General features: G+C 37.3%; 1 protein-coding gene across 1 annotated transcript; it reads left to right on the top strand.

Moving 5' to 3' along the window:
- Positions 1 to 733: 733 nt before the first annotated feature.
- On the top strand, positions 734 to 20600 carry LOC123753365 (transcription elongation factor SPT6-like). The gene is given in 13 exon segments (XM_069304167.1): positions 734 to 874; positions 3984 to 4183; positions 5005 to 5106; positions 5821 to 6040; positions 7300 to 7421; positions 8257 to 8469; positions 10092 to 10280; positions 10752 to 10894; positions 14392 to 14834; positions 16059 to 16188; positions 16751 to 17235; positions 17238 to 19990; positions 19992 to 20600. Coding segments are annotated over 13 exon segments (5364 nt in total). The 5' UTR covers positions 734 to 741; the 3' UTR covers positions 20223 to 20600.
- The last annotated feature ends 1016 nt before the right edge of the window (positions 20601 to 21616 follow it).

The following is a 21616-nucleotide window of genomic DNA, read 5'->3' as shown; positions in this document are numbered from 1 at the left end:
GGGAAACAACACAGCTCAATTCCAACGCAATGTCACACAAAATAATTAAATCAAAATGAAAATATATAAAAATCTATGAAAATTCAATTAATTAATGCAATCGGAAACATTGAAATGGAATCGTAACATATTTTGTATAGCGCGTGTTGCTCTTACGTGCAACAGATGGCGCTGTTTTTCAAAAAGAGCATGTTTTTACACGTCACATGTGTGGCATCTTAACAGTAGGTATATAAAAACATGCATGTATTCCAATGGAATGTTGTGTCAAAATTTCAAAGCAATCGGTGAAGAACATATGGAGATTACAGCATGTTTGCTCCTACATATTACAGATAGCGTTGTTTAAAAAAAAAACATGTTTTTTTCCTGTCACAGATAAAAACAGTAGCCTGTTTAAATGCAACGTTGTGTCAAAATTTCAAAGCAATCGGTAAAAAGGTTACGAAGATTTCTCTTACATGAAAAACACAGTTTTTAAGAAAAAAAAACATTTTTTTTCCAGCCACAGACGTGACATCTATATAATATGTATATAAAAATCCGCTCGGAGGCGAATGGAACTTTCGGAGATTAGCGATTTTGAACAAACGAACATTTCCATTTTTATTTATATAGATGAGGATCAGTTATCTAAAAAAAACTTCCATATCAGTATGTTAGATTTGATAAGAACAAAATTAAAGCTATTAATTTAATATTCTTGTATCTTCAGGACTTTAGAGAGAGAGACCACCAATCATGTCCCAGTTCATTTACTCAGAAGCAGAGGAAAGTGAAGAAGAGCAAGAAGAATATGAAGAAAATGAAAGGAAAAAATTGAAAAAACTAAAAACAGTTATAGATGATTCTTCTGAAGAGGATGATGACGATGGTAAGTGATGCAAAAGTTCTCAATGCTGTTGTTGTTGTTGTTGTTATAGATTCAGCTACTCGGAACAAGTTCTAAGTAGCACGGGCTATGGTGAGCCGGTAACTTACCTAGCATAGAAGTGGGGCAAGTAGCACGGGCTATGGTGAGCCCGTAGTGGACTTTCCTGGCACAGGAGCGGTGCTGAATGTGAATGTGAACGTTCTCATTGATTCCAAGACTTTGTATATATACTATGAATTTGTTTCATCCATACCTGATGAGGTTCTAGAATTTCTACTCCTCAAACCCGGCCCGAGGCCATGATTGAATTTTGAGAGCTTGGTCCAACGGTCTGTTGCTTGGAGCGTACCACATATCCACCATAGTCCAACACTTCTTGAAGAAAACTATCTAGTTTTACCTTTAAAAAATATCCGTCAATATTATGGCTGTGAGGTTGTTGAACAACCGTGGACCTCTCATGTTTATTCAGTGGTTTCTGGTTATGCTCATGGCCCCCTTATTCCTCATTGGTTGTATTCTGCATTTTCTTCCATGTCGATTACTCCAGTATGTCATTTACTGTGTAGATTTGGGACCTGGGCCTCCAGTATTTTCCACGTGTATATCATTTGATATCTCTCCTTTCTCTTTCTATCGAGTACATTTGGAGAGCATTAAGATCACTTTGTCAATGAATTATTAGGACGTATCCCAATAATTTAGGTGCTTTATCTCGTTTATTTATGCCGTATATGTTCTCTGAAATCCCTCTATTTCAGCAATCTGCTTTCAGCAATCTTAAATAATTTGATATAAATGTATTGTTAATGTTCTGATATATTTGTCATTTTTAACGAGACGTAGTTAAGAACAAAGGCAACTGCAGAAAGCCTATTGGCTCATACGAGGAAGCTCCTATCTATAACCACCCAAGCCCACTTATACATGTCCATGAAACAATCGAGGGACCCCACCTCCACCACATTACGCGGTAATTGGTTCCACAAATCAACAACCCTGTTACCGAACCAGTATTTACCCAAGTCTTTTCTAAATCTAAATTTATCTAATATATACCCAATGTTTTGTGTTCTGTCTTGTGTTGCTACTTTTAATGCCCTATTAATATCTACTTTGTTGTGTCCATTCATCCACTTGTAAACCTTTATCATGTCACCCCCTAACTCTTCGCCTTTCCAGTGAATGCAATTTAAGCTTTGTTAATCTTTCTTCATATGAAAGATTTCTAATTTGGGGAATTAACTTAGTCATCCTACGCTGGACACGTTCAAGTGAATTTATATCCATTCTATAATACGGCGACCAAAACTAAACTGCATAATCTAAGTGGGGCCTAACCGGAGCAAGATATTGCTGAAGAACCACACCAGGTGTCTTGTTACTGAAGATTCGATTAATAAATCCCAATGGCCTATTTGCCTTATTACGAACATTCATGCATTTATACTTTTGTTTTAAATTCTTACTAATAATAACTCCCAGATCTCTTTCGCAATCCGACTTCGCAATATCAACACCATCAAGCTCGTATCTTGTAACTCTACCATCATTACCTAGACTCAGAACTTTACATTTATCAGCATTAAACTGCTTCTGACAATCCTTTGACCATTTCAAAACCCTATTTAAATCAACTTGAAGTGATAGTGAGTCTTCTTCCGTATTAATTTCCCTACCTACCCTACCGATTTTTGTATCATCGGCAAATTTGCAGATGTTGCTACTCAAACCTTAATCTAAATCATTTATATATATTATAAACATCAGAGGTCCCAGGACAGAGCCTTGAGGCACTCCACTAACAACATTATCCCACTCTGACTTGACCCACATTTATACTAACTCTGTTTCCTTTGGTATAGCCATGCCCTAATCCAACTTAATATAGGACCCCCAATACCATGAGCCTCTATCTTTTTAATCAGTCTTTCATGTGGCACTGTATCAAAAGCTTTGCTAAAGTCAAGGTACACAACATCACAGTCCTTACCACTATCAACTGCCTCAACTATGCTAGAATAAAAAGATAACAAATTTGTTAAGCATGAACGGCCATTTATAAAAACATTTGCCACTCAATTATTAATTTATGTTTTTCAAGATGAAGACGAATTTTATTTGCAATTATCGATTCGAGTTACTTTCCCACAATAGACGTTAGGCAAATTGGCCGATAGTTTGACGCAAGTGATCTATCTCCTTTCTTAAAAACTGGTATCACATTAGCAACTTTCCAAAACTCTGGCACTCTTCCTGACTCTATTGATTTATTAAATATGGTAGACAGTGGGTCGCGAAGTTCCTCTTTGCATTCTTTAAGCACCCTGGCAAACACTTCATCCGGCCCTGGGGATTTGTTTGGTTTGAGTTTTACTATCTGTTTAATTACAACCTCCCTGGCAACTGCTAAACTAGTCAACCTGTCCTCGTCCCCACCCACATAGACTTGTTCGGCTGAATGCATATCGTCAAGTTTCTCTTTAGTAAATACAGATATAAAATATTTATTAAAAATACTACGTTTTATACCTTAGTTGTTATTAAGTGTTGAAAATGAAACTAGGTGACTTGACATCAATCACAGTACTGTTATTATACCATATGGCCTTGCTTCTGTGCTTCTAAGTTTTTATACCATTATGCCTTGCTTCTGTGCTTCCAAGTTATTATCCCATAAAGCCTTGCTTCTGTGCTTCCAAGTTATTATATCATAAAGCCTTGCTTCTGTGCTTCCAAGTTATTATATCCTAAAGCCTTGCTTCTGTGCTTCCAAGTTATTATACCATAAAGCCTTTTGAAATATGCCAGACCTTCAAAACTTCAAGAAATGAAGGGAGTTGTCAGTTGTCAGAAATGTCAGTTCCTTAATTTAAAAACTGCAAAGGTGGTCGTTCTGGAGCCTGTTGAATTTTTGAACTATCTCATCAATATTTTAACTTGCTTAGCTAAATGAACTGTGGGGTTAATTCCTTAAGCCCATTATGTATCTCTGTAATCTATATTATGGGCTGCATAATAAATGAACTAAACTAACTAAAACTAATAAGAACAATACAATAAGACTAAAGAACTTTCATCGCATTCATCTCTGGTTATTTATTGATAGATGAAGAGAAAATTCGTGAAGAAAATAAAGACTTCATTAACGACGACGATGAAGAGGATGATGAAGGAGGTTCGGGGCCAGACAGTGAAAAGTATGGCAAACGAAAACGGCGGAAGGACGATGAAGATAAAACAAACTACCTCGATGATGATGATATTGATCTTATTGAGGAGAACACTGGTATGAAACTTGACAGAAAGGTTAGTTTTCTCCAATAATTATTGTAATATATATTTTGTTTATATTTATACAAGTTTCTGTACAGGATAGAAAAAAATAATTTGCATTTTTGTGTTTTAAAGAATGAAAAGAACTTGAATTTCACACCGTTTAGATGAATTAGAAACAAAATTGGGAAACCATTATTGCTTCTGCTGGCATATATATAAGTAGAGAAATATAATTTAAGATTAATTTCTGATATATATCTAATATATTTAATATATTTATATTTCAATTATATAAAAGTGTATTTATATAATACACAGTATACAGTATTTTTCAGAGTGAATGTTTTAAAAATAAGTTTTGGACAATTATATAATTTTTATGGTAAAATTTTAGTCAAAGTTTTGATTAAATTTTCCTAGAAATATATGCTGCTTCCAATTATAGCAAAAACCAATTCTGCTGTCGTGTAAATTCAAGATTTACTAGATTTAAATAAATTTAAAAATATGTATATTTAAAAAACGGGTTGACCAATATATAAAAAAAAAGTTGTACTTTTAAACATTTGGCTGCTCCATAATATTGGCTGCCTCACTGACTTGGAGGTTGTGCTACAATGATAACCTAAGTAAGTCTCATAAGGTTATCTAAGGAATAACCAAACCCTTGAATCATTTGAATGGTTTCGTGAGCGTGTAACATACTAAATCTCTAAACAAGATACTAAATATACTAAGATACTAACATACTAAATAAGAACTATAATACTAGCATAGTACTATAGATTGTCTTCATGACAATTTTTTGTTTATGAATTAATGTATATATGTCTTGAATTTTTGTTTCACAGAGAAAGTATAAGCGTTTGAAGAGGATTGTGGATGAAGAATCTGACGTAGAAGAGGAAGATGTGCAGGGTCAGATTCGAAGAGAGATCTTCGAGGGTTCAGACGTAAGTAAATCTCTGGAGTTTATGTTGTATTCAGTGCCACTTTATATGCATAGGCAGTGTTTATAAATTGTTCGTTTTCTGACGATGTTTATTAAGAGGTATCCTGTGTACTCACCTTACCCTAGTTGTGTTGGAGGGGATTAAGCTTCGGCTCTTTGGTCCCGCCCCTCAACTATTAATCCCAGTGTTTCTCGAGCACTGCTTCCTAAGATCCTCGAGCTCTATCATAACTGCATTTAAAACTGTGGAGTTAGCCTCCACCACATTATTTTCATTTACTAACTACTCTGACACTGTAAGAGTTTTTTCTAATGTTTCTGTCGCTTATTTCGATACGCAGCTTCCCCCTGTATCCTCTTATGCGTATTCATCACATGTTAAATAATCCACCTGGTCTACCCTGTCGGTTCTCCTGAGAATTTTGTATGTGATGATCATGTCTCCCTTAGCTCTTCCATGTCGTTTGTAGTGTGTGATGTTTATTATGAGACACTGTGTGTGATGCTATCTCTCGGTCATTCTTCTTTGTTCTGCTCTAGTGGGTTAGAAATTTTGAATACAGTAAAATAGTTCGAGTGTGCCTTTTAGTCTATCCTTCTTACCTGCATAATTGACACTTTAATGAGAGATATTTCGTTATTGCTTAAATATTATTAGTCGTTTGATTCTGTTTCCTTCGTCTGTCATTCATAACTTTAATATCTGGTACCACAGGATGAGGAGGAGGATGGGGCCTCCGCTCTCCACCCTCCACAGCACCCTGAAATGTACGCGTCAGAGGAGGAAGAGTCTGATGAAGAGAATTTCATTGTTGATGACAAGACACCCAATGTCAAACAGGAGAGGATGGCTATGCTTGAACCTGGTGGAATGAAGGTTGCCCGTGAAATATTAGGCGGTGATTATCATTTTGAGGAGTTTGAACAACATGAAGGTATGTGTTTTGTCAAATTTAAATGTAAATTAAATTATAATATGGCAGACTAGGTATGTCACACTATTCTCACTTCTCAGATGTACAATCTGAGAAGTTTTCCTTCTTCCTGTTCTCACTCCAGGATTGGAGAGACATCTTTTATTTTGACATTATATTGTGTGTATTTATGATTGCAGTTTGCTCTCTCTCTCTCTCTCTCTCTCTCTCTCTCTCTCTCTCTCTCTCTCTCTCTCTCTCTCTCTCTCTCTCTCTCTCTCTCTCTCTCTCTCTCTCTCTCTCTCTCTCTCTCTCTCTCTCTCTCTCTCTCTCTCTCTCTCTCTCTCTCTCTCTCTCTCTCTCTCTCTCTCTCTCTCTCTCTCTCTCTCTCTCTCTCTCTCTCTCTCTCTCTCTCTCTCTCTCTCTCTCTCTCTCTCTCTGTCTCTCTCTCTCTCTGTCTCTCTCTCTCTCTCTCTCTCTCTCTCTCTCTCTCTCTCTCTCTCTCTCTCTCTCTCTCTCTCTCTCTCTCTGTCTCTCTCTCTCTCTCTCTCTCTGTCTCTCTCTCTCTCTCTCTCTGTCTCTCTCTCTCTGTCTCTCTCTCTCTGTCTCTCTCTCTCTGTCTCTCTCTCTCTGTCTCTCTCTCTCTCTCTCTCTCTCTCTCTCTCTCTCTCTCTCTCTCTCTCTCTCTCTCTCTCTCTCTCTCTCTCTCTCTCTCTCTCTCTCTCTCTCTCTCTCTCTCTCTCTCTCTCTCTCTCTCTCTCTCTCTCTCTCTCTCTCTCTCTCTCTCTCTCTCTCTCTCTCTCTCTCTCTCTCTCTCTCTCTCTCTCTCTCTCTCTCTCTCTCTCTCTCTCTCTCTCTCTCTCTCTCTCTCTCTCTCTCTCTCTCTCTCTCTCTCTCTCTCTCTCTCTCTCTCTCTCTCTCTCTCTCTCTCTCTCTCTCTCTCTCTCTCTCTCTCTCTCTCTCTCTCTCTCTCTCTCTCTCTCTCTCTTTCTCTCTTTCTCTCTTTCTCTCTCTCTCACTCTCTCTAAGTTGGAAAAACAATTTGAAAAAACTTTTATGTGGACAATCAAACCTACATTTCAACCATCAGCGTCGTTGTGCCTTGCATTTTCACTCAATGGGAGATTTTGCTGCCCAACAAAAATATTCATAATATTGACTAGAAGTTTAAAAAGTTTTCTTTAATTTAATAACAAATTCGATACTTGCATGCAGGATCTTAAATATTTACCCTCTAATTTCTTATGTTGTAATATTCATGTTTTTTGTATTCAAAAAAGAATGGGAGGAGCGTGAAAATGATGATGATGACCATGAGAACGATGAAAAAGGCGATGAGGGACGAGAGCATCCCCGAGGTCGCAAGGATCGCGGGAATCAAGTCAAGAAGACTATCTTTGAGGTATGTTATGAGGAGCAACTGCAAGCCACAAGATTTTTCACTCATTGTGTAATTATCATTAAGGAAGGCATTTATATTTTCACAACGGCCAGAGAGAGGCTGTTGTTTGTGTAGAATATGTTAATAAAGACAATGTGGGAAGTTATGAATAAAAGATATGAATTAAGAGTGAAGGAAGAGTGCGTCGATGTGGGTCAGTTCATTGTACATAAAATTAGAGCGAAGATTATTTTGGCTAATTTGAGGGCAAGAAGGTCAAGATACATACTACATGTATGTAGAAGGTATACTACATGTGAGTGTGATGGAGCAAGAATTTCGTGGTCGGGAAAAAAGATGCAGTTTATTGAGGGCCAAAATGTTTAAATCTTGTTTACGTTAATTTACAAGACGCAGTACACTCAATGTAAAAGGTGAGTGTACTTGCTCACCTTTTGAAAGGCTTGAAGCGAAAGACTTGCTTGATGTGAAAGATATGGTGACCTGTAAATCATTCTCATCTTCAAAAACAAAACAGTCCTATATTCTACTTGTTTGGTATAATGAGAATACTTACCTCCTGCAAGAAGATTTTCGGGCAGGGAGGCAGCAAATATTATTTAACCTGTCTCAGTAGTAATTTGGGCACCTGGATATAAATTAGTTTTAGATCATGAACTAGGGAAAAGTGCTGCTGAATATCATAGGCGGTTGTCGTACCTGGCTTGAGGCATTTAATCTCAACCCGACCTACATCATGAAAGTAGGAGACAAAATGGTGGTGGTGATAAAGATCAAGTTAATGAGTGTGTGGCAACATTAATTACGCATACAAATATAAATGCTATTCTTTCAGGTATTTGAACCTAGTGAATTAGAGCGAGGCCATTTGACTGACCAAGATCATCAAATCCGGAAGCTGGATATTCCCGAGAGATTCCAGCTGAGGCGGATACCTGTGACTCGCACCCGTGGAGATGGTGACGATCGCTCAGCAGATAAAGAGCTGACTCAAGAAGCCAAGTGGATTTATCACCATGCATTCTTCAGGCCATTTATATCCAATCAGGTAGTTAATTTGTTTTTGTTGAAAAGTATAAATAATAAGAATATACATGTATTTCTTCTCAATTTGATGCGCAGGGCTAAAGTTCCTTCAAATTCCAATACATAATGCAATAGTGGCACCTGTTCTACAGATATGACACTAACTGTTGAGTTTATTACCTCCCAGCAGCACTTTTAACCAAGTCTGAGCCTGTGTATGGCTACTGCAATGTCTTTGGATAACTTTTTGGTACCCAGTGGCTGTCCGTACCGCATCGCAGTGGGTCTTCCTTCCGGTACTTTGGCTCTATGTAAAAGTCGCTCTGTGGCGACTTTTGATAGTTGGGAGTATTTCTTCTTGATTTGATCCTTAATCTGTGAAAAACTTGGTGGTATTTGAACCTGTACAGCAGGTAGAGCCGTGGCAGTTTCTGCTAGTTAGTCTGCCTTTCATTACCATCTATTCCAATGTGACTGATTGACAGTCCTAGATTGTGTGCTTCTTTTCCTTTATGTAGGATTTCAGTGATAAGTTGTATATTATCTCTGATGAATAACAATGCCTGGAACGAAGATTTAGATTCGATATGAATGCTGACATCATGTAAATTATTCGCAATTGCATAATTTCTGGCCTTCTTCAGGGCATATAACTATGATGCAATGCAACCATGATGCTTCTGAAAGCTTCATGGTTGTTAGTGTGAACTGCTGCCCCAGCATATCTCTTTCTTGATCAACTGATCCATCTGTGAAGATGAAAGTGGTGTTTGGTCGTGAGATAATTTCCATTTTTGTTCTATAACTGCTTTGAGGGTCTGAGAGTCCCATGCTGATGTTTTAACTGATAATCCTTCAATGATTATCTAGACTAGATTTTTACCATGGAAGCTGCCGAATGTGTTAATATGGTTTATCATCTCTTTTGTTTTTATTAGTCCTTTTTTTCTGGAATCTTTCAGGTCCACTTTCTGTAGAGATCAGATTATCCGTCCATCCACTTGTTCTATATTGAAGGTTTCTCTGTAGCGTTCTGTGAAAGCTCTCTTTGATTGACTGTCTGGCGGTGATTCCAAAAATTTTTGCTGTTATGATGGCTATTCTTTGATCCTGTTTTCTAACGCTGGTAAGTTGGTTTCCATTCTTAGATTCTCTCGACGTGTCCATATAGGTTCTCCCATCACTGAGGTGGAGTTGTAATGTAAGAGCTGGAGCAGCATAGCCAATGAGTGACTTAACTGCCTGCAAAAACGTAGTCCATTTTGAGTACTAGCAAAAATGCACTATCTCTAAGACTTGTCAGGAAGAACACAGCTGAGTGTTCAGCGATGGCTCTTTTTCGATGCAGAAGATATTCAATTTCTCGAATGAATTTCAACTGGTTGTCCATTATGACTCCAAGGTATTAAAAAGAGGTAACCAACTCAATTTCGTGTCCTTGTATTGCGAATCTGTTGTCGTGAATTGTCATTTTAACGGCCATTGTTTTGGTATTATTGCTGTTTATTTTCAGTGCTATGCGTTCCGCTTCCCTGTTGATTATCTCTAGGCATTTTTGTGTATGGTTCATGGCGTCTTTGCCATTGATGATGACCACAAAGTCGTCGGCAATAAATTATACAACAATACTATTATTTTGTACAGGAGGGGCGTGAAAAGGCAAGGCATGGCTCGCACAAGGATACTAATACTATCCAGAAAATATACAACGCCCTGGACTTGATGAGGAACCAAACCTTCGAAATTCCATTTATAGCCTTTTATAGGAAGGAAGAGGTCTGCCCTGAATTAAACATTCGTGATTTATGGAAAATCTATCGTTGGGATGAAAAGGTATTGATACTAAATATCAACTTAATTATATCAGATAAATCATTTATGAAAAATATCAACTTAGTTATATCAGATAAAGCGTTCGAAATTTGACGTTTAATAATCTTTTATTCTCTAGGAAAATTTAAATTTGTGGAATGAACTTTTTTTTAAGATATGCTAAAAGATTCTGTATATGATATATTGAAACAGTGCCTGATCATGATGCAGCACAGGTTTGAACTACAACCAATTTGTCTGATACGTGTGATAAAGCACGTCGCAGCTTTAAAATGCAAAGAGCCAGCATCAAGGGTTCGACAGACAACCTAGATGCTGAACTTGTATCCATTATAAATTACAGATTGACACGAATTATCTACAATTTTATATCATGAATTTTAAATGAAGAATAAGTATTGTAATTATTAAAGATGCACAAATCAATAATGCACTAACCCTTAAATACTTAACTTGTAAATTTTTTCACAGTGGTGTCAACTGAAGTATCGCAAGGAGAACTTGCGGTCACTCTTCCAGTCAATGAGAGAATACCAAGGTGATCACATCACGAAGGACCCAGATGGTTCACATATAGAAAATATGCGTATTCTTCAGGAGGAGGACATTGTAAGGTGAGATGACATATTACATTATGTAAAACACTTGCCGTTATGCCATTATGTAAAACATTTATTCAAGTCTGGGGATGACATGAGTCTGGGGATTCATGTACTGGTGGAGTATGACCCCAGTTTCTATTCAGAGTTACACAATATTCGGACTCGTCACTTGCGCCAACTAACTGTAGCCTAACATGATCCTAGCAGTTACTATATAGCACTATCGCGTGGATGTTTGTGCGAACATATATAAGTACGAACAAGCCTGAATGGTCCCCAGGCATGTAGTTTTCAGGGGCCGGATTCAGGAAGGTACTTACGAAGGTTTTTCCTCTTAGCTAAGAGCGAATTCCTTCTTAGCGCCTTCGTGGCGGCTAGGTCCGTATTCAAGTAGGTACCCTAAGTGGAAAAACCTTCGTAAGTTCATTCCGGGATTTAAGTGTGGTTTCGACCACTCGTAGCTTTACGTAAACTGGATATAAGTCATTTTTTCTCTACTACATAACACTGGGATCGATTTATGATATTGGAACATGACCAAAATATTATAGCTGGTGAATCTAGTGAAGAGGAATCCTTCGTGTTAGTTATATATGCATTCTCTGCTTGAAACTTGAAGTAAATATGTGTTTGATGATAGTAGAATTACTTTTATAATAGCAAGATATTATACCAGTAGTTATTAAGTAAATAAACACTGGTGAACATGAAATATGAGAGAAGGTGATGAGCCCTGCCTGATGGGATCATTTACTATCACCAAATGCCCCTGTTCACCTAGTAGTAAGGGTGTACCTTAGCTATACATACCCATTTCTAATTTATTTAGTTTGGTTTTATTTTGAAATTAAATCTGGGTGAGACATAAAATAAAAATATGCTGCACAAATGATGTTAGGTAAGGAGAAGGGTAAAAATGTCACAAACTTTATTCATTGAATACTTAAAGCTATAATTATGACTATATACTGTAGATTATTAAAAAAAAGAGAGGGAAGTAGGGGTCCAAAACCTCTTCCTGTTATACAATTTGGGTGTGGAACAAGTAATTATCAAAAGAAGGCACCATGCTGGGAAGGCTATGTAGCAGTAAGGCAGTGAGGTGAGGCAGCTACTTATTTGAGAAATGCTTATTTTATTTACCTTATAAGCTGAGGCAACTTATTTTATTTGAGGAATACTCAGCTGATTCCTCTACATTTAGCATGGAACAAATTTGTGTCCAAGACCTCTTCCTGTTACTCAATTTGGCTGTGTGTAACCAAACTAGAAGTGCTCTACAAATCAAGGGACCCAGAATGTGGAATGACCTCCCGAATCATGTCAAAGGCTGTACCTCTCTCAACCAGTTTAAGAGTTAAACCAAGTACTGCCTAATTAACTCCATGTAACCTAACTTACCTCCTAAATGTCAACCCATGTCTTGCTATTTTTTAAACAACGCTGTTCACCAACATGTGCAATTGCTGAGTTATGCTATGTTAACCCCCCTTTTTGTATTTTTTATTCCTTCTTTCAACACAATTTATACCTAATTCCGATTACTAAGTTTTAGTCTGTGTTTTTTCCCCCACACCTTGCCCGAAATGCTATGAGTATTAGTGGCTTTAGGTATTGTATGTACTAGCTCTGTCTATAAATCCAACATTATGTTTTTAAATCAACTGAATACTTTTCCTGAATAAAATGTATTTATTATTTATTTTTTAATCAGTAAGTATTAAAAGAAGGCACCAAGCTGGGAAGGCTATGTAGCACCATTGTGTGTAACAATAAACCAAATTTTTTTTAACAAATAATGCACCTGTATGGTAAAACAAATCCTGTCAGCTGTAAAAATATTGATGCAGTTATTTAAATGAAAAATATAATGAAAGAAATATTACTGGTTTATTTTTATCCTATCTTTTTGTACTGTACAGTATATCCAAGGAAGTGAAAAATTGAGACATAATACACAATTTAATGAATGATTAGCATGGATTAGCAGTTCAAAAGAAATATGACTTGTATTACATATCAACATGAGATCTTAATGATCCATGGTCAACATGATTTAATAAGGATAATACAGTACTGTATTTGTAATAATACAAACTATAATTTAAAATCTTTATTACTGATTTTTTTTATTAAGAAGATTAGGTATACACAGCAATGTGCTGCTACCCTATTCTATATGGAATATTACACAGTGTAGATAAAAAACTAGCTATAAGTTTATCTAATACTCCCATCTCACAGGATGGTTAGACATACTGTACATGGAATCAATTTAGAAAATACCAGCCTCAATACAAAAAACAAATCAACTCTGACTAAACAACTTTAAGCAATTTTCACAAGAGGTAAGCACTGAATCATGGAAACATTATATTATAATTACTCTTACCAGTTTCTACAAAACTCCTCTCAAACAATGTATTTTTAAACATGTTTAGGTATACACAGTAATGTGCTGCTTCCCTATTCTGTCTAAAGGACCACACAGTGTAGATCAAAAACCAGCTACAAGCTCACCTCACAGGATGGCCAGTCATACATGGAATTAGGAGAGAACAAAATACTTAATGCTGATCTATTAGCCTCCACTGGCAAAATCTGGGTGCAGCACAAGAATATCTTCCAATATTCCTGAGTGTATGAAGTAATTACAGAGCTCAAAATACCTCATACCATTTGGTATGAAGTCACTGATAACAGGACAATCACAGATATAGTGTTGGAGAGTATGTTCTCTCAAGTAGGACTGAAAACGGATGTTTTTTCCACCAAGAGGGCTATAAACCCATGGAACCGCCTACCCGCTGAAGCCGTAAATGCCAAATTCCAGCTAAAAAATATAATTAAGACAATTGGCGGGCCCTTCAACAAGCCGCCGGCTTTCTGTTCTCTTCGAGGTCACTAGATAGTTAGTGGCCCTTGGGTAAATTCAGTAAATATATACAATAATTGTCAGCGCATCTTCCGAGCAACAAGGACAGCTACACAGTATCTCTTAGAATTACGTAGGTAAACAACAAATGTAACATATTTGTTTACTACAATGTCGGTGCTGGCTGTAGAAGTTGAAAAAACATTGTTTTACTTCGAAATATACTAATTTTATAAGAAAATTCGACGTAAATAGGAGGCAGTAGAGCTGCGATAAGCCAGCGCTAAATCTTCAATATGAAGAATGTTGCTGCTCTCTGATTGGCCAAACGAAACACAGTAGTGACCTCTATCGGCACGCAGGTGAACCAACAATTTTTCTTCCTAAGTATACCTTATTGAATAGCACCTAAGCATCTTCTTAGGGCGCACTTAGGAACCTTCGTAGCAAACCCACTTACGAAGAAATACACAGAGCTTCCTGAATCTAGGTCCAGGAGGATATATAAATAATATAGGCGCTGGAACAAAATAACTTCTAATATTCTGGTGTTAAATGGCATTTAATTTTTTTAAAATATTATTGCTTGCCTTAAATCAAGCAATGATATTAAACATTTTGTTTTATTTTCCAGAATTGAGGAGATTGAAACTTCAGAACAGTTCAATGATTATTACAAATTTTTCCTGCTTCACTATGGCAAAGATCAGCTATCAATGCGTGACCACATGAATACCAAGCACAGGAAGCAGAGAACCACACCAAGAGTCACTAGGGGTTTTAAGGAGCATGATCATGGTGAACGGGACCAAAATGGTGCTGGTATTGAGGATGGGAAGATACAGAGGAAAGTAGATGAATATGAGGATACAGAGGATGCAGATGAATATGAGAAGAGTGGTAATAATAAAAACAAGAAAGGTTCATTGAGAGCTAATGAGGATGTAGAAAAAGAGTTGGAGATAGAAATAGAAGAACAAATGGAGGAAGAAAATCACGAATCTGAGGAAGACTCTGAGTCTTTGAGAAGAATTGTTCGAAAACACGAGTATGAACTTCTGCGGAAGGCTGGTATTGGTGAGTATCTTTTTGCATGATTGCTTCAATGCCCCCATTAGGTTACTTAGTTCAAGTTTGGCCTCCATATTATAGAACTGAAATATTTTCTCTTGAATCCATACAGAGAAGGATGATTGATGCCAGGTATTAGGAAACCTCTCTTATGAAGAGAGATATAAAAGAGATCTTATATCTAGAAAAGATATAGAGATATAGAAAAGATATAGAAAAATTATGAGTAAGAGGTAACATAAAAGAGATGATTGAGATTGGGACATTGATATTGCTTTGAGGCATTGTTAGAAGTATTATTTTTTTCTTTCTAATGTTAAAATATGAATAAAAAACTTTTATTACAATCTTTCTAATAAATATATATGTATATGACATACTATGGCCGGGATTGAGTGAGGAAGTGCAGCAGTAAACAGGTGTTGTCAGCGGTGTTCTTATGCCTCGTTCGAGGCTGGAATTGTCGCCAAGATAATTTTACTTAATTATTTCAGTGTCTGATTAAATTTAAATTTTTGGTTTCTTGCAGTAATATTGAAGATAAATATTCAATTTAATAAATGTGTGTAAATAACGAAAATTAACACGAAAATTTGATAAATGCATGCTAGACATGAATATTATGAAGATTAAACCACACACCAGAAGATGAGGAGACGACGACGTTTCGACCACCATTATCGACTATATTAATTATCGATTATTATTATTATAGACACATTAATGATTGCGACAATCGAATTGATAATGGTCATCAGGCTTGCCACGCATATTTTGAACGTAATTCTTATAGCACGCATACAATATAATTTTTGTCGAAGTTCTTACCATTTTTTTTCCACGTGCGGTGTTGCATTGGGCTCAATATTATTATTTGTCATAGAACGCGTATAGATAGATTAGTGTCACTAATTAGTTAAATATCATATTCTTATGAAAATTTATATTCTTAACTGTATGATCAAATAATCATTCTTCTTTTACTGATACGACACTATATGCACACTCATATATCTTCATTTTTGTGCACTTTAACGAACCACGAAGAGCATAAATTCCGTGATTTGAATTTAGATTTGGTTTGTATCATTGTTTATCTAGTTGTTAGCATAAACAATATTACATAACAAAGTAACCAGTGAAATGCAATATTCATAACACATTTTTAACCATTAACTTGTTTAAAATTTAAATTATTTTTTGTTATTGATTCCAAACTCAAACTTTCAGAGTCACTTACAAATAAATTTGGCCTGACTGCTGAGCAGTTTGGTGAGAACCTACGTGATAAGTATCAGAGGTTTGATGTTCAACAGTGGCCAGAGGACCCCACGAGGGAAGCTAAGCAGCTCATTTCCAAGTAAGTAATGAGATAGTTGAATGATTTATCTGTAAATATACAGCTACTGGTTCTAATCACGAAATCACGTACAGCTAATCACGAAAAATAAACACGTGATATAAAAACGTGATATAAAAATCTGAACCCTCTCAATTCTGGCACTAATAACGTTGCAAAACACGACTAAAAACTCACTCCTGATTTAATCCATCACTAAAAAAGGACTCTCAATTCACTAATTTAACCGCATCATCCTACTGAAAGTGTAAAATAAATCAAGGATATAGTTAAGACAAATGGATAGAATTTTAGCATTCCTTTGCGCTATGAATGTGCAAATGGCTAGAGATGAAGGGGTTTTGCCTAAATTTTGCCCCTTTTGTTCAACGTTTTCCATATATTTGAATTAAAGAATGTGGGTAATAAAAAGAGGACAGAACTCCTGAAAATGTCCTTAAATCTCAGCAATATGGTAAAATAAATATTTTGTAGATATTATAATAGTTATTACTTCATTACACTAAAAGTATTTTTTATTAAGTATTCCTCATGAAATATGATGAAAACTTTGTATTTTCAGAATATGCAGCACCCCAGAGCGAGTCCTTGAAGTAGCTGTTAGGATGGTTGGTTGGCAGCTGGCTTGTGAACCCTTAATAAGACGCACAGTTAGAGAAGTATACTTTAAACGTGCCAGAATCAGTAGCAGGCCCACTCCTCAGGCTGTGAACATCATTGATGAACATCATTCACTTTATGAACTTAAATATTTAAAGGACAAACCAGTCATAGATCTACAGGGTGACCAGTTCCTTCGTCTCAAATGTGGTGTTGAAGACAAACTGTTGACCGTTAGCTTTTCCGATACCATTGAAGGAAGTACAACTAAGACTTACCTGGATGAAATGAAGCAGTTGTACTGCCGAGATGAGTTTTCCCAGGTTGTCCAAGACTGGAATGATCTGAGAGGCCGGGCAATTGAATTTGCCTACAAACGGATTATTAAAGATCTTAAAAGGGAATTGTCTCAACGTTTGCTCCAGGAATCGAATGATCACGTGATGGAAAGTGTTGCAGTAAACTCAATAACTGGATAAAAATTGCACCCTTTAACCCCGGAGACTTTTCTGGTGAAGACGAAGACTGGGATACTGAAAAAGGCTTCAGAGTATTTTCTATTACATTTGTTCCAGACCTTTCCCAGGCAGCATTTGGTTGTTGCATTGACATTGACGGTGATTGTTGTGAATATATTCGTCTCCCACATTTACTCAAACGGCGCAATGCTTACAATGAAAGAGACGCTTTGGCTAAAAAAAGTGATATTAGGCACATGCAGGATTTTATTATTCGCTGTAAACCACATGTTATTTCCATATGTGGACAGTCTCGAGAAGCTCTCATGGTTAAGGAAGACCTGATTCAAATTCTCAAAGATCTAGAAAAACAAGAAAGGTTTCCTAAAATAAATACAGAAATCATTGACAATGACCTAGCTCACATATATGCAATGTCCAAGAAAGGAGAAGCAGATTTCCTTGATTACCCTCCACTATTACGGCAGGCTATATCAGTTGGTCGACGTGTTCAGGATCCATTGATTGAATTCTCGCAGCTATGTAATGCTGATGAAGAATTACTTAACATTAAGTTCCACAGTCTACAGGACCAATTAAACTCTAAGGAACTACTCGATGCTCTGTACACTGAATTCGTCAACTGCACTAATGAAGTTGGGGTCGACCTAAATCGTGCCGTAGCACATCCATATACACAGAACTTGGTCCAGTTTGTTTGTGGTTTAGGACCACGAAAGGCCAACCTTCTTATTAGGAATATGAAGCAGAATAATCATCGTCTAGAAAACAGGAACCTGTTAGTTGTGAACTTCCACATGGGTCCAAAGATATTCATTAACTGTGCAGGATTTATTAAAATAGACACCAATGCTTTGGGTGACAGTGATAATTATATAGACGTTCTAGATTCTACCAGAATTCATCCAGAAGCTTATGACTGGGCTCGAAAAATGGTTTTTGATGCACTAGATTATGAAGATGAAAATGGAGAACCTGCAGAAGCCTTGAAGGAAATCTTAGAAACTCCAGAGAAACTTAGTGAGCGTGATCTTAAAGCTTTTGCTAATGAACTACAGAACCAGGGCTTTGGCAAGAAGAACACAACTTTGTATGACATTAAACGTGAGCTGAAACATAGATACAGAGATTTTAGGTCAACCTACAGGTCTCCGACGCCAGAAGAAGTTTTCAGTATCTTGACTAAGGAGTCGCCGGAGACTTTTTATGTGGGTAAGCTTGTTCAGGCTACCGTCACAAATTTTATTCATCGCAAACTCCGTCGAGATCAAGTGGATAATGCCTATCCTGTCAGAACTGAAGGTACAGGTCTTTGGCAGTGTCCCATCTGTCTAAAAAATTATTTTCCTGAACTAAGTGAAGTGTGGAATCACTTTGATGTCGGTGATTGCCCAGGTCCAGTCATAGGAATTAAAGTTCGATTAGATAACGGAATATCAGGTTTCATCAGTATAAAAAACTTGTCGGATAAAACGGTGATAAATCCAGCAGAAAGAGTGAGACGAGATTGTTTAGTTCTTTGTCGTATCATGAAAATTTATCCTGATAAATTTTCAGTTGATCTCACGTCACGATCATCAGACCTGCAGGACCGAAATAACAAGTGGAAGGCTCCAAAAGACACTTATTATGACCATGAGGCTGAAGAAAAAGATTTAAATTTGGACAGGAAAAAGATGGACCAAAAAGCAAGTCGGTATCAAAAGCGAGTGATTGTTCATCCCTCCTTCAGAAACATTGACTATAATGAAGCTGAAAAGGTTATGCAGCAATTGGAGCAAGGAGAGGTGATCATACGACCATCAAGTAAAGGCATTAATCATCTCACTGCTACCTGGAAAGTTACAACAGGAATCTGTCAGCATATCGATGTGCTGGAACAAGCTAAGCAATATGACTTTTCTCTTGGTCAGAAACTATGGATTGGAAATGAAGAATTTGATGATTTGGATGAAATTATTACCAGACACATTTTACCTATGGCCAGTAACGTAAGACAAATACTTGAACACAAATATTACAAGGAGTCTATCATGGGCAATAAGGAGAAAGCAGCAGAGTTACTGAAAGAGGAGAAAAGGAAAAATCCGAAGTCGATCCCCTATATCTTTTCGCCTAGGAAGGATTTGCCAGGAAAGTTTCTCATGTCATATTTACCAAGAGCGAAAGTGGTCCATGAATTTGTAACTGTCAATCCTGAAGGTTTCAAGTTTAGGCAGAAAATGCAATTCCTAAATCTTGCCGGACTACTTAATTGGTTTAAGCAGAATTTCCATAGAACATTATCAGGTGCAACACCAAGATTGATGTCCACAGGCACGTCATACATGGGCAACTCAACACCATATCTTATGGGTGTTGATGCCTTCACAATTCAGAAAGTGGCTCAGAACCTAAATCCACAAATGCTGCATAACCTCTCCCAGGCAGCCACTAATACACCTTGTAGTGTCAACACTTCTGGAGGATTCTCTCATGGTTTCTCAAAATACGCTAATACTCCTTACACACCTTCAGATCAGACACCATTCATGACACCGTATGCCACCCCAGGGCCATCCACCATACCTCCCTATAATGGATCACAGACACTTGTGCCATCAAACCCAACTCCCTCACATCAATATGAGGCAGCATATTCTCAGCATATGATGACCAAAGTAACTGGACACTTACCTCAGCCATCTCGCTGTGGATCCCCAGTTAGCAGCCAAGCAAAAAATAAAAAAAGGATTGAAAATGGCAGCAGATGCTTTGGTGGAAGTTAACGGTGCGACTAATGGACATAATAGACGAAGGATGACGCCACAATGCAATGCTGGAAACCAGTCAACACCTCGCAATACTAATCAATATGATGACCACACACCTCGCCATACTCCTCAATATGATGACCACACATCTCGCAATACTCCACGATATAATAACCAAACACCTCGCCTTTTCCATGGTTAAGTTCATCATCATCCATTCACGCGCTAACATGAGCACTGGTGGAGACCAAACACTACCCTATGATGATGAATGCCATATATGTCTTTGGTATTGATGACAAAGTTATCTCACTACCTTCAAATTATATGTTTGTATATATAATTTGTACAGTTAAAGAATAAGGAACTGTATTTAATCATTACAATAAGTACTGTAATTAAAAAAATTGTTCACGTAACTATGGTATTTTTACCAGGGCAGTCTTCAGTAAAAAGATGTAGTTTTCTGTACCTACATTCATCATGTTTTATAGCATGTGAACGCTGTAATTTTGGATAAAAAAAATATTTTTTTTATAAAGAAATGCAACGTGTCTCATACGAGATGTTGCATAACTATTCCAAATTTGATTTGTTCCTTTAACTTCATGTTTCCAACTATGACTGACTACCATTGTGATCTGTGAAATGTTTGCTGTGATCTGAGAAACAATTTAGTCAGAAATAATACACTTTATTTCTTTAGAGAAATACACATCAATTTGTTTATTTTTATCCTGTATTTGTTTGAATGAAATGACGCTGAGCGCACCCGACACCAATTCTTTTAGAAGGTGAGGTGTGATGGAACGATGTCAACGACATCTTTTGAGCCCACTGTTAAGAACCTTACTTCCTGTGGAGGTTCTTTCCTATTATAAATTGTTGGTGGACACATTGGAGAATGTTTTCTTGAAATAAATCTGCAGCTGATAACAGCGAGGCCGTGAGTGACTAGTATCACTGCTAAGTAATCCCTACTGAGCTGGAGATTGTTTAGGAATAATGTGTATTGGAATAGGAAAACTATGTGAATGAAAAATGGACTCAATCAAAAAATGATTGGGGAATATGGTAAATGAAGTCAATACAGGATTTGATTGGAAATGTAGTAGTAGTAGGCATCCGTCAATCCGGTTATGGAGCCCTGGGTTTCTAGTTGTTGTAGTCTAGTTGGATGCTGCGTCTGCTGTGGCTGAGAAGGCCAACCCGAGAATGTCAGTCTCGACTGCAGCGAGCGCAGATAAAATGCTGAAGCGGGTGCGTGGTCGAGACCTCCTCTGAAATCTATTATCCTCCGCCTGCCTCTTCAGGTCATCCTCGAATTGCTGGAGTCCCTTCTGACCTTTGCATTAGTGGCAGATCTGTCCACAGCTGCTGCCTCCCAAGTGTTGATGTCGATGTTCATCTGCTTGAGGTCGCGTTTGCAGGCATCTTTGAAACGCAGCTGAGGTCTTCCGGTGGGTCTCCTTCCTTCCTGATGCCAGTTCTCCATACAAGAGGTCCTTTGGTATACGGCCATTTTCCATGTGTGTGTGTGACATGTCCCAGCCATCGCATGGGTCTCTGTTTCAGGAGATTGAACATTGAAGGGAC

Source organism: Procambarus clarkii, chromosome 52 (assembly GCF_040958095.1).
Source record: "Procambarus clarkii isolate CNS0578487 chromosome 52, FALCON_Pclarkii_2.0, whole genome shotgun sequence".
Taxonomy (NCBI): Eukaryota; Metazoa; Arthropoda; class Malacostraca; order Decapoda; family Cambaridae; genus Procambarus; species Procambarus clarkii.
This window is presented reverse-complemented; position numbering and strand designations above follow the sequence as displayed.